Raw genomic sequence first — 14,128 nt, forward strand, 5'->3', positions numbered from 1 at the left:
ATTCATAAATATAAAAGGAGGAATGATATGAAACTTTCAACTCAACAATGCTTAGTAACAAAACGTAATCTAATTAATAATACATTAGCAGTGCTGGGAAGAAGGGCCACCAGAGCCAATCTTTTTACAGCTCCAGGATATGATTCAAACAGACAGACTCTGAACAGGACAGGCAGTTCCACATACCTCCTAGGCCACTCATATCTGAGCTGCATCCACATGGATTCAGCTTCAGGGCCCAATACCATGCTCCCAGGTTCAGAAGCATCACACTGTTGTAGGTTAACCCTGGTAGCTAAGCACCAACAGAACTGCTTGCTCAGTCACTCACTCTCCCCAAGTGGGATGGGAGAGAGAATTGGAAGGGTAAAATGACAAAACTCGTTGGTTGAGATAAGAGGCAGTCTAGTAACTCAAAAGAAAGAAACAACTAAAGAAAAAGAACTAACAATAAAAAATGAGTAGCACAAAAGCAATTGCTCACCACAAACCGGCTGATGAACAGACAGTCCCTAGGTAACAGCAGCCCCTGGAAAACTGCTCCCCCACAGCTGCCCCAAGCCCGCATGAGTTTATATGATATGGAATACCCCTTTGGTCAGCTCAAATCAAGAGTGCAGGCTGCATTCCCTCCCAGCCTCTCATCCAGCCCCAACCTATTCACCAAGGGAGCACAGTGAAAAACAGTGCAAAAACACGTGCAAAAGCAGTCCAACTGGCTCTTTCTGGAGCTATTGAAGGGCTCACAGGATTTCTTCACCCCAACTCTTATCTGTACATTGTTCCTTCAAGTCTCCTGGCCTCCAAAGTGACAACTATTGCCGGGGTATCATTGTGTAAATACAGATCCAGATCTTCTGTATAGATCTGGCACTACACCTAAGCTGATAAACATTTCTGTTTATTTAGGTTGCTAGAAAGCACAGAAGGTATCTGAATGTCTTTAAATAGAGTCAGCCTGAAGCCAACACTGACAATACTAAGAACTATTGAGCAAGTATTGAGCATAGTTCAATAACTCCTCATTGGTTATCTCTAAGCCGTAACCCTAAAACGGCCTTTTACCTTGTGCTTAGTCTACCCTGATTTGGGGCACCTATTTTAGAGGGAACCAGGGTAAATATCTTCAGTACCTGTAATGCCAGGAAGTTAAGCCTGACTCAGTGTGAATTTACTTCTGCAGAAGCATTTGTATACATCATGCAGAAAAATACCAATTCACTGTGCAGGGGGAAAAAAAAAAAAAAAAAAAAAAAAAAGAATAAATTTGTGGAACTAATTATGCTGGTGCAGTAAATACAAGTGTACAGCCCTGGACGGCGTTCAGTACTGCACCAAAACAGTCGGTTCTCCCATATTCCCTCTTGAGTAGCTCTGCAGAAATCATCTCTGTCTGGCCAGGCTTAGTCATGGCCATGTGCCATTCCACTTGGCTTCACATCTCAAGGCATTGTAAGTTTCTAGTTCATTCTAAATGCAGTATTTTTGCCCATTACTCAGGATATCCCAACCTTTGCTACAAAAGAAAAATACAGAAATAATTCTACAGATGGTAATGTCACTGTCATTCATCTTGGATAGGTTTCAAACCTACACAAACTATGTATTATCTAGAAGCTGGTATTGTTCAGTTGCTCTCAAGTGTCAGTTTTTGCGACATCAGATTACCAATTCTACAAAAATAGGTAAAAGCTCGGTGTGTTGATGCCCAGAAGAGCAAGGAAAAATGTAAAAATTTCTTTTCTATTCAAATAGTAGCCCCACATTCTAGATAGGAAACATTGGGTATCTTGCAGTCTACTGTCTGGAATGATCTGCTCTAATGGTCTGAACTACTGGACCCTCAACTAGCCCAGGTCAGAAACTATGAAGAAATAGCTTCAAAGGGCATGTAACGAGAGCTTATTCTTTAAGCAAATTTCATACCAGAGTTGCCTTGTGCCCTGCAAACTTGGAGCACAGACAAACCTTTGCAATACGTAATTATCATATGTTTCAAAGATAGAAGCCAGATAGTCAGATGGGAAGTATTTCTCACTGGTAATTATAAATTCATTTATGATGTCATGAAGTCTGCATGAATGGTATTCTAGTATCTGAAGCTGTATCTGTAGCTAATTAGCTACAGCAAGTACTTAAGACATAGCAGGAAGCGACATGAATACTTGAAATAAATAATTTGAGGCAAAAACCCTGCTATGGTTACTTTAAGAAATAATAACAACAACACCATCATCTTGAACACTGTGCTACATACACTTGGATTTGCTACTATGATTCAAACTTCTGTACAAGTGATGAGAAATAAAAGACAAATCTACCCAAATAAACACCTGCTCAAGAAACAGACTGCCAACTTGCTAAACTCATAAACATAATTTTAAAGTATGGAACACTTCAACGTACCAGACTGAGAAGTAAACAATGGCTTGATTTTAGCACAGATTTGTATTTCTTTTTTGCTGTTTGTTATCAGCACACATTTCTTCAGTTTGCTGTTTTTCAAAATTTATTTTAGTTCTGGGATTCGGGGATATATAGTCATTACTTGTTCTTAATTACAGTTTTAATTTATTTTGTTTAAGAAGTCCCAGACATCAACACTTACCAAATACAGCTTACTTGCAGTAGATTCTGTTCCTACCCATTTGTTTTGATGTAAGTTCTACAAGTCGTTTTTCTTTCTTTCTTATGGTCCAATATACCAATCCGGGACTCTGTATCTGTTACAAATATTTTCCACTCTTGCTGATCTATTCATGAAGCTATTAGACCTCAACTAATCTGAAGACTAGAGAAAAATAAGGGAAAAAATGTAACTACTGATTTTTTTTTATTTTTTTATTTTTTTACAGAGTTGGATAGATCTTGTTGTTACACTCAGCTAAAGTTCTAACCTATGGGAAAACCTTAATATCTATGCACAAGGAAGAAACAGTTTTTGCTAGTGGACAAAGCCAATAATGGACAAATTTATACTGTTTGCAGGGAAGGTCTTAAACCAATAGAAGTTTTGAGTTTTCATACTGATTATACAAGCATTATAGTAGTACCCAGTCTTCAGAACAGTATGTCCGATTTTTGTCAGTAATGCATCTGTCCTCATTCAAACATGTTCTTAAAAAGTTTTGCATTAATTACTACTAGACCTGATGAACTTAAAATAGCTACTTGTAAAGCTGGGAAAAGGGAGAGGGGAAATTTGACACTGTCTCCCATGATATCCTTGTCTCTAAATGGCAGACACATGGATTTGATGGATGGACCACTCAGTAGGTAAAGAATTGGCTGGATGGTCACATCAAAGCGTTGGGGTCAATGGCTCAAGGTCCAGGTGGAAATCAGTGATGAGTAGTGTCAGTATTGCATCACTAACTGTCAGAACTGGGATGGGCGCTGTTTAACATCTTTGTTGGTGACATGGACAGTGGGATTGAGTGCACCCTCACCAAGTTTGCCCATGACACCAAGCTGTGTGGTACTGTCAACACACTGGAGGGCAGGGATGCCATCCAGAGGGACCTGGACAGGCCTGAGAGGTGGGCCTGTGCGAACCTCATGAGACCCAACAAGGCCAAGCACAAGGTCCTACATTTGGGCAGGGGCAATCCCAAGCACAGACACAGGCTGGGCAGAGAATGGATAGAGAGCAGCCCTGAGGAGAAGGACCTGGGGGTGCTGGTTGACAAGAAGTTCAACAGAAGCTAGCAATGTGCGCTTGCAGCCCAGAAAGCAAACTGTATCCCAGGCTGCATTAAAAGAAGCATGGCCGGCAGGGCAAGAGAGGTGATTCTCTCCCTCTGCTCTCATCACACCTCACCTGGAGAACTGTGTTCAGCTCTGAGGACAGCACGAGAAGGACACAAGTATTAGAACAAGCCCAGAGGATGCCCCTGAGGATGATTAAAGGGCTGAAGCACCTCTCCTACAAAGACAGGTTGAGGGAGTTGTGGTTGTTCAACCTGGAGAAGGCTCTGGGGAGACCTTATAGGAACTTTCCAGTACCTAAAGGGGGCTTGCAGGAAAGCTGGCGAGGGAAAATTTGTCAGGGAGTGCAGTGATGGGACGAGGAGTAATAGCTTTACAATAAAAAATAGGGCAGATTTAATTAGATCTAAGGAAGAAATTCTTCACCGTGAATGTGGTGAGGCCCTGGCACAAGTTACCCAGAGAAGCTGTGGATGCCCCATCCCTGGAGGTGCTGTTCAGGACCAGGCTGGATGGGGCTTTGGGCAACCTGGTCTGGTGGGAGGTGTCCCTGCCCATGGCAGGGGGGCTGGAACTGGGTGGTCTTTAAGGTCATTTCCAACACAAACTATTCTGTGGTTCTAACTAAAACCCACAAACGTATATATATATTTTTTCCAATTAGCTGAACAAGTTAAACAAAGGTTATTTTTCCTTTACTTAAACACATAATTATTCCAAGATGCATATATATTTTTAATGCAAGAAATATTTCTACAACAGTCATGAAGTGATCACCTCATAGCTGATAGCATAATGTCAGCAGATTTTAATATAAACTAGTAAGAAATCTCAGAGGCGAAGAATTGTGACATGGAAGAGGATTTCTTTTTTCTTACTGTTAAAACGTGAGATTGGAGTCCTATCTCTGACTGTGGTCTACATCAATGCAAACCTCTCTACTTTATTTTCCATTTGGCACAATTAACCCTCTCCATTTAAACCTTCAAACTACCAGAGATCTGCTCAAACGGTATCAACAATGAATCAAAGCACATGCGTAGTAGCTCTTAGAATCCAAATAAAATAATAATAATAATAATAATAATAATAATAATAATAATAATAAAACAACAATCCCAATACTTAGTAAATCACATAAATTGTCACAAAGTTTCTTGCCTTTTTTTCCCTGTATGCCACAAACATAAGCCACAATCTAGTCCTTAAAGATTTCTGGCACTATTTTCTTGTCTTCTATAGCCTAGAAGTAAGAATTCACATTAACCTGTCAATTTAGTGCTAGTCTCTCAACAAATATCACTATGAACTTTTACAAGAATTTGTACATACCTTCCCACAGAACAAACTGCTTTACACGTGTAAGTTGGTTTTCTGCTCAGGTTTTCAAGGTCGTAAACTACAATAACACCATCTGAACCACCTGATAACATGCTGAAAGTGTAAACAAAGTACTGAAGTTACATGTATGATCTCAATTTGATCAATACAAGTTCAGAAATAAAATAACTTGGTATTACCAAAAGACAGTGAACTGCTTAAAAGCATTTTTACTAAACTGAAGCATATACTTACTATCTTCCCTCAACAGGCTCAATATCAAGGCTGTTAATACCATTTCCATGTATTCTTTCCACATCTCTATCTTTATTTAATTCCAAACTTAGAACCCTTAAAAAAAAAAAAAAAAAAAGAAAACAGAGACGAACAATAAGAACAACAGATCTTTAAAACGTTGCTATGTAGTTATAAACAGCTTAAATCATATTTTCACTCCTCCTCAATGCATCTAACCCATTCCCATCTTTTTTTCTTTTTTCCCCAAAATTAGACTTGCAGACACAATACTGCAATACAGACACAATGCTGGAAATAAGACTTGAAAATCTGACAGAAAAAGTATGTGTTGTTTGGAAGGTAAGATGGAAGTATGTATGTAAAACAGGCTCAAAGGAATACTGAAGCTGCACTTGGGGTCAATATATGAAGCATAAAAACAGGAATGTAGTTTAACAATACAACATGGGGGTAAACATTACGAAGTATTTGTCACAGCTGCAACAAGTATTAGTTACTTAGAAGCTTCATTATGCCCCATCACTCCTCCTTGGAACTACGGACACCTAGTGGACAGATTCGTTTAGTTTAACAAATTACAGTATTTCCTGTCACGGCACAATCTTTGTGCGTTATGTTTTCCACAACAACAAATAAGAAATTTGCTCTCCACAAGGTGAAGCTTCCCTGAAACACCTTGGAGCTGTGATTAGTATTTTCTAACATTTTCCGGGAGAAACTTGAAAATGTTACAGGTAGACCCCTAACAGCGTGCCTACAGACGTGCTTCAGAAGCAGTTAAGTCCTTTAAGCGCTTTTAAAATACAGAAAACAACATAATTATGCTAGATTGTTGGCTTGCACAAGATAGTTAATTAAAAGCTTTCGGGCTCAAGAATTTTAGTGACGTGATGAAACCCCTTCGAGAGATGTTTTAAGGCACGTGACTGCTACACGTTAGATGGCAGTTACACACGTCAACTGCTGAAGACTATAAAAGGTCTCTTTCAAAACCAAAATGAAATCTTTTAGGGAGAAAATAATAATAAACAAGTCAGGTAAAGGGTCGTTTGAGTAACGTGAATCTGCAGGCTGCGCTTCCTTCTCAGCGCTGCACGGTGAGGGGAGGAACGCAGCCTTCCTGTCGCGACACACAGAGGGGCAAATCCCTGCCGGGCTTCACCAGCACACCCGCCAGCCCTGCTCCCTGACCAAACTTTATCGCGACAGTCGCAGGAGCCCCGCCGAGCCCCTCCGCCCCGCCACCGCTCCTCCGCCGGCCCCAGCGCCAGGCAGGCGGGGGCCCCGCCGCCAACCCCGCGGGCAGCGCCGGGCTCCCGGCGGCCTCCCCGGGCCCGGCCCCGGCTCCCCCGGGCCCCGCTACCTGCGGGTGGCCTCGGCGCGGCGCAGCCGCAGCGGCTCGTCCAGCCCGGCCTGGCGGCCCGACAGGAACCCCAACATGGCGCCCCCGCCGCGACGCCCGCCGCCCCCCCGCCATCTTGCGCCCGGGGTTGGCCGGCCCCCGCCAATGGCGAGCGGCGTTGCTGGCAGGCCGGCTCCAGGGGCGGGGAGCGGCGCCGGGGCCGGTTGGTGACCGTTAACGGGCCGTTGGGGGCCGTTAAGCGGCCGGCCCGCCATGAGCAGGGCTCGTCAGGCGCTGCGGGCTCTGCGCCTGCGGCTGTTCGGGCCCGGCAAGGAGCTGGCGGGCACCGACCAGTTCGGCAACAAGTACTACCGCGTGCCCGAGCACGAGTCCCGCGCAGGTAGGCAGGGCGCGGCGGGGCAGGGGGCGCAGCCCCTTATCCAGGGGGTGCGGAGCGCGGCCGCCTGCCTGCAGTGGGGAGCTGGGCAGCAGCGGGCTCTTCTCGGTACTTCTGGGCTCTTCTCGGTACTTCTGGGCTCTTCTGAAGCGCGCTCCTGCGTGTGTGCTCGCTGCGCGTCTGAGGAAGGGCGGTTTTCTCCGTTTCTGTGTTTGGGGAGCTGAGGTGTGTGTATAGCACGTCCTCACAGCGGTCTCAACGCTTAGCGCTGCGCAACTCTGCGTAACGAACTGCAGGTGTCACCCCTGAAGCTGTGAGTGTACATGCCACAATGTTTGTCAGTTATGTTTTCATTCCCTGCACAGGCTTATTTATCTGCTTGCTGTACTCCATATATTTTACATGATCAATTCAACCAGAACGCCCCAAGGCTGTGGAGACTCATTCTGTGTGATACTCTTCAGAGTAAAAGCAGAGGAGTAGAAGCAGAAGATTTGAGGCTGTGAAGTCACTGAAGTCAGTGCCCTTCCTGAAATGCAGGGGGTAGGGAGGAGGGCACATGTCATCCCTCCAGATACATGTAATGTCTTCTCGAGTAATGGTGCCTTCCAAGAAGTTCCCTGACTTGTTTTGCTATATGGCTTCTTGAAGAACTGGCAGTGACTTAAAGCAGGTCTGCTTGAACAAGTGTTTGGGAAGATGATATGAATGCCCTTTTGTCAGCAATGATTCCTCTGGCTTAATACATCGTAACAATCCCAGGCTTCCTGTGTCTTGCTTTTGGTCTTCTCGCTACTGGGTCTAGTTGTGACTTTGAGGAGCATACAAAAGTATTTTAAGGAAAGCAGTCTATATTCTGCACAGCTTTGTATTAAGATTTAGAGGGCTTCATAGATCCCAGGTGGATGTTCACAAGCAAAAATCTTCTCTTACTAAGAAAGCGTTCATCGTTATGCTGAAGGGAAAGAGAGCCAAAAAAGAACCCATGAATATCAGACGTGTAGATACAGAGTTTACTGCTACCAAAAGGGAGAGATCTCTTCTCCCTGTTTTCTTTATCACTGATGCTAACTTTTCACTGTTATTTATTTGACCTTTCTGCAGAAAACTTTAATAGAAAAATGATTTAAAATGAGTTGATGAAGAATAAGCTGCAGGCTAAAGCTGGCACGGAAGAGATAATGAAGACGATGAGCTGTTAGATAGGGTAAGGTTATACAAGTTGTCTTGAAACAAAGTCAAGAGCTATCAGTCTTACCATACAAACATATTTACCATGTTTACTTAAGTCTTCCTCGACTTTCTGTTAGAAAGTTTGCTGTTAAGCTCTTTCCTACTTCCCATGACCAAACCCAGTTAAATGGGTGTTGCTCGAGAGAAATCAGGAATTTTTAAAAAATATTAAAAAAAACAGGCAAGGAATAAATATCTGGCAAGGGGCTAATGTTTTATTCACTCTTCCCATGCTTCTCTTCTATTTTTAGAATGAAAGTAAGGGAAGGGTTATAATTTTACTCTACAACCTGAAATTTGGATTACTCAAAAGTAATACCACATCTTTCATAAATGTCTTAAGTCACAAACAGACAGTTCTCTCCTTTTGTCCTTTTGATGTAACTACAATACAGGAGAGTGCACATGGAAAATATTACTAGAAGTCTAGGTGAAAATATTTTTGATAATTGTTTTATTTTTATCTTACTGATGAATGCTTACAGGGCACTAATTTTAACGTTAGATGATCTAAAAAAATCCCTGATCAGCAGCAGGATGAAAGAATTCTGAATGAAGTGAGCAAGAATTCCCTGCTCAAAGAAGTGATGGAACTTTTTCATGAATGCGTTTAAACTTTGCTTTATGTTCTGTTGATCTGTTTATATTATGCTAATTGATGGAACTCATTGTTAAAATCAGACACACTTGACCCATATACTTGAGTATATGGGTTATAACAATTATTAAGGAAGGAGGAAATAAGTAGAATGAAAACAGTATGCTTTAAGAAAATGGCCTTCAATACATTCAGAAACAAACAAAAAAAGCATATAGTGGAGTTGTTAAAGACTTCTGAGAACATGATTCTACACAAATGACAAATTATCTGTAATACAGCATGTACGATATTAATGTTATACATTTCAGTTCCACGTTCTTTTAATTCGGGTACCAATTTTCTCTGTCTGTGTCCAACTTGTAGGCCGGTATCCATTTTACTCACACAACAAACTGAGTCAGGGGGTATTTGTTATTACTATCACTTCTTTTAAGATTTCATCTTCCTTGAGCTTAGCCTCTTGCACCAGTCTAAATACAAATTGCTTTGTATTCTTTGAATATAGGAGATTTTATATCCCTTAAACTTCCCCAACTGACGGAGACTTATTTCTGCAGTAATTTCTTCTTAACTGCTGTGGATAAAGATCCTACTCATTTTTCAGTTATGCTGGTCTTGCCTCATGATGGTGTTATCTTGGGGCTGAGGCTGTTAGTGATTTTTTCACTACCACTCCATTTCCTCTATGAAAGTGGTAACAGGTATTTACAGCAACTGCCTTGGTTATTGTAGAAAGACACGGTTGTTGTCTACAGGTTCCATTGTGAGATCCCTTCAGTGTGTCTGTGCCGTGCTGTTGAGTTTTAGCCCCAACAGGTGGCTCTGTACCATGCAGCTGCTCTCTCATTCTCCCCTGACTGTATGGGGAAGAGAATCAGAAAGGTAATGGTGTGAGAACTCATAGGCTGACACAAAGACGGCTTACTAGGTAAAGCAAGGTCCACATGCGCAAGCAATACAGAATGGGGAATTCGGTCATTACTTCCCATCAGCAGCCAGGTGTTTGGTCACTCCAAGGAAAGCAGGGCTTGTCTTACATTATGGTTTCTTGGGAAGACAAACGACACCACTTCAAATTCCCCTCCTTCTTCCTTTTTTAACTGCAGTTTTTACTGCTGATCACAGCACCACACAGTGTGGGACATCCCTCTGGCCAGTCTGGGCCCGCTGTCCTGGCCGTGTCCCCTCCCAGCTCCTGGTGCACCCCCAGCCTCCTCGCTGGCAGGGCAGCACAAGAAGCTGAAACGTCCTGGGCTCTGTGCAAGCATGGCTCTGCAACAGCTCAAACATTGGTGTGTTATCACCACTATTTCTATCAAATGTCCAAAACACAGCATCAGACAAGCCTCTAGGAAGAAAATTAACTCTATCCCAAACAAAACCAGGACACCTGCTTTTTTGTGCTCCAGATTTGGAAAGACTAAATAGCTCGAGCACAGTGCTAGGCCTAATGTGCTCTATGCCTTTGTACAGTACCTGACCAAATAAGCTCTTCTAGAAGGAGGGTGCAAAACAGACAGCTGCTGCTTTCTCTTTAGTTTCTTAGTTTCTTTAGTTTCTTTAGTCTCCTGGGTCCCAGACCTGGACTTCATTTTAGACAAGCAGAGAGATTCTACCTTAAACTGGAAGTGAGGATGGACTGTTTGTAGTAGTATCTATCAGTCTAAAAGCTAGCTGCCGACTTTCTTTTGGCCTGTGCTGATGTCTCATAGAAGTTAAAATAGAAATACATGGAGTCTACGATACAAAGAATTTACATTTAGTTTCTTTTGGTTGTTCTCCCTAGACACAGTCCTAGGTCCAGGACTCTCTTGAATCCTGGGGCTCTGTCTACCATTAGTAAGAAGTGGTTGTAGCAGATCAGTGCATCTAAGTACTTGGTGTTGACTTTCTTTGCACCACAGTTCAGATGCAGTGGGACTGAGGGTACATTGTGTAGTATTTTTCAGGGACTTTTATTTTAATGCAGGAAGAAACTCGTCTTCTAAGGAGAGTCCAACCTTCAACACTGTGGTGAAGGAGGTTTGTTTTGAGGAAAAAACAACTCTCTTTTTAATAACATTATATAGATGGTTTTTTGCCTTTTTTTTTTTTTTTTATTTAAGAAGATTACCCTGAAGTTGATGACAATGATTAAGTATTACAACTGCATTGTGCTTGTCATGAGATGAGCATCCAGCATACATAACTCATTAACGCTGACTGTTCAGATGCCAGTCCTGAAAGCAGATACAATAGAAGCTGGGAGTAGACAACTGGGTAGTGGTGATGGATGACTCATTTTGGTATTTCAGACAAGTGTTTCACTAAAAAGACTAAATTTATCAATGTAATGCATTTATTTTTCTTACTATATAACACACTGCCATGGCATTGCTACATGATAAATTGTTTTTGCTGCAGAACATGGAGTGATTGTTAAAATGTTCATATATATTAATTATGAAACAAATTCTTCAGTTTATATTGACAACATTTTTTTTGTAGGAAATAACCAACTCCATTTTCCATTGAAAAAGTTAATAGAGACTTTCTGCATTTTTATTAATAAACTGCTATAAAGAGTCACTGAATATTTAAGATTGGGTATAATATTTTTTATCTTCTCTAAAGGCTGATTAATGACCAGTTTATATTTAACCTTTTTGTGTCATCTGTTGTAAGGACTAGTAGTTAAAATGAACATTCCATAAAATAACAGCCATGTGCAAGTTTTTTAAGAACAGTCGATTAGCAACAAGAGGTTAGTTTCTGTAAATGCTTATGTATCAGTACTAAAGGCACGGATCATTAGTTTTAGAGATCCCTGTAGAAAACAATAGACTAAGATCAAACTTGTTTTGGAGCTGCATTGTGCCAGGAATAGCTGGAAAAAGCCTGAAGTGTACCTAGGTTTTTATGTCTTGCATAAACTGCGCATTAGGGGGCATATGTGACCTAAGCTTGTGATGATCTGAGCTTTGAAGATTGAAGCTGACATACAAGATGAGTTTCTCAGTATTCTTGTAAATTCTATCTAAAACAATAGTGGCAATGTTTCTGTGGGAAACCTTTCTGCATGTGGAATACCCTCTTAACTTCACATTGAAAGTGTTTTTTCTGAGGAATTGTTTTGCACAATAAATCAGAAATGTACAAATAAGAAAGAACTGTACAGGAAAAGAAATAATTGCTCAATTGTGGGAAACATGTAGGATGTCCTGACTTTAATAGAAATATGTACATGTATTTAAAGAAAAACAAACAAACAAAAACATTCTGATGGAATTAAATTAATTTTGTATGACTGTTTTTGTTGCTGCTTGTATTTTTTTTCCCATTCTGTTTTAGCTCATGTTCTGTTGCCTTCCTGTGCATAGAGCAGAACTTCTACCTTTTATTTTTAAGAAGTTTTCTATCAAATAAATCTGCTGCTGGAGGCTAGATTGAAACATTCCTGTAATGTTTTGTAATGAACAGGACGGAGTGGAAAGAACAATGTCTCATCTCTAAAGCTTGTCTTCTGAGGTTAGAGCTAATGCTTTTCTCTTGAATATTATGTTTCTTGCTAACAGAAATGAAGTCTGGGGAAGAGGCAGAAATTGATTTCTTATGGTACAAAGCATTTGCAAACTGATTATTGAATATTACTGGTGTACATCCAAAAAGAAGTTCTTTAAGCTAATTTTTAAAGTCTGGTAGAAAGTTACAGTTTTGTCCAGATGGTGGCAACCATTGTTTCAGAAACAACCTTTATTGGAAACTCATGGAATGGAGCTTTCCATTGTGACTGCATATCAGAAACCTAGCTCTAAAATAATTGTGTTTATGCGTATTTGTACAGAAATAAAACTTGCATTGCAGACTGCCAGCTTCTAGGACAGTAATTCTGGAATGACAGAATAGCTTTTCAGTCTGGGTGATACATTCTGCTGCAAAGCAATTACCTTGTGAAGAGCTTACTGCAGATTATAAAAGCATTAATATTTGAAAAACAGTGCTTGGGTGCAGTGATATGTTTTTCTGTCAGCTGCCAGAAGTGAATTGACAACAGGCATGGTATGTTAATCTTGCCGACTTGAAAACCACAAATAGCAATAAGTAGTCGTATGCACAAGCAATAACTTGGCTGGGTTGGATCTCTGGTATGTACATTGATATTTTACTGAGATGCTGATTTAGTTGAATATGCTTGCCAGTGTTTAGTTTTATATGCTGAACATTTGTTACTTTTAATTTTTCTGGTTTTGGTTTGAGAGGCTGTTTTCATACTTGCAGAATGTGTGTTGTTTTTTGTTGGTTTGTTTGTTTGGCCAGAAGTAAAAATGCGTTTTAAATTTTCTTGCGTTAATAACTTTCTCTTTTTATATATAAAGAAACAGTGGAGTATTAGGCAGATAAATGTTTTTAATATCTATAAAAATCTTAGCTGATGTTGTTAGTCACACTGTATTAAACAGCTGCCACCTGCAGTGTTCTAAAAACAGCCCTTCTGGTGGTTGTTACGAACATGTTTCTCTAGACATATTTTTTCTAAGAGTTAAAATAACTAACTTGTGCTGACTTGTTGAAGTTGCTTGCACTTTGTTTCCCTATTTGTATAATTCAAAGTAGCATGACTCACCACTACATCACTCCACTCGCTGTAAGTTAGCACAGGTGAGCCTGTTCTGAGTCCAAAGTGTCAGGAAAAGGCAGCTGTCCCAAGAATAGGAGGACAGCTTTTGTTGCTTTCCTGTGAAAAAGTCAGCAGCCTTGTCCATGTTTCATCCTTGGAAAATGATCACTATAGAGATATCAGTTTGTTGCAAACATGATCATCATATCCATCATGATTGTCATCATATTATCTTAACCACTTTATGGCTAGTGTCTGTCACTTCTAGATTAACGGGGGGGAAAAAAAAAAGAGAATTTGATTTATTTTTCTTGTTGAAGAAAGGGGGAAAAAAAAAGGTAACATAAGAAAAATCACTCTGTATAAAGCTCTGGGGTTTGAAATTGTATTAGTAAACTACAGAACAGGTCTAATGTACAGCAGAGACTTAAGTGTATCTAGCTGGTGTAGGAAACGTTTCTCTAATATCCCTGTTTAATACTTACATGAATCTGAGTGAACGAAATTGTAAATGCTGTCTAAATGCTTTGTTCATTTTGGTAGTCATGTGAGAATTTTTGATGTCCACTTCTGCTGGTAGCTTATTTGGTATATCCAATTATAGGATACAGTGGTTTATTACTGTGAAATAAGACTAGGAAGAAAATTAGAACATTTTAAAAGTGGAGGGGC

General features: G+C 40.7%; 2 protein-coding genes across 3 annotated transcripts in view; one reads left to right on the plus strand and one right to left on the minus strand.

The window, feature by feature from the left end:
- Positions 1-6,903, minus strand: part of ERCC8 (ERCC excision repair 8, CSA ubiquitin ligase complex subunit) — a gene marked incomplete at its 5' end in the record, with an annotated part of 33,573 nt that extends 26,670 nt beyond the window's left edge. Inside the window, 3 exons of one of the 2 annotated variants that reach the window (XM_082783563.1) lie at positions 5,041-5,142; positions 5,284-5,379; positions 6,650-6,903. In XM_082783563.1, the coding sequence (XP_082639689.1) occupies positions 5,041-5,142; positions 5,284-5,379; positions 6,650-6,903 (452 nt within the window). Of the gene's footprint in view, positions 1-2,608; positions 2,840-5,040; positions 5,143-5,283; positions 5,380-6,649 lie in introns of those variants that run through there. The other variant, XM_082783564.1, reaches the window with a different exon arrangement.
- The window catches only part of NDUFAF2 (NADH:ubiquinone oxidoreductase complex assembly factor 2), a 57,603-nt gene continuing 50,368 nt past the window's right edge, over positions 6,894-14,128 (plus strand). The window contains exon 1 of the mRNA XM_082783566.1: positions 6,894-7,028. Within this exon, the coding sequence (XP_082639692.1) occupies positions 6,902-7,028 (127 nt within the window). The 5' untranslated portion in view covers positions 6,894-6,901. The remainder of the gene's footprint in view (positions 7,029-14,128) is intronic.

This window comes from Aythya marila (genome assembly GCF_965140915.1).
Source record: "Aythya marila genome assembly, chromosome: Z".
NCBI classification, from domain to species: Eukaryota; Metazoa; Chordata; class Aves; order Anseriformes; family Anatidae; genus Aythya; species Aythya marila.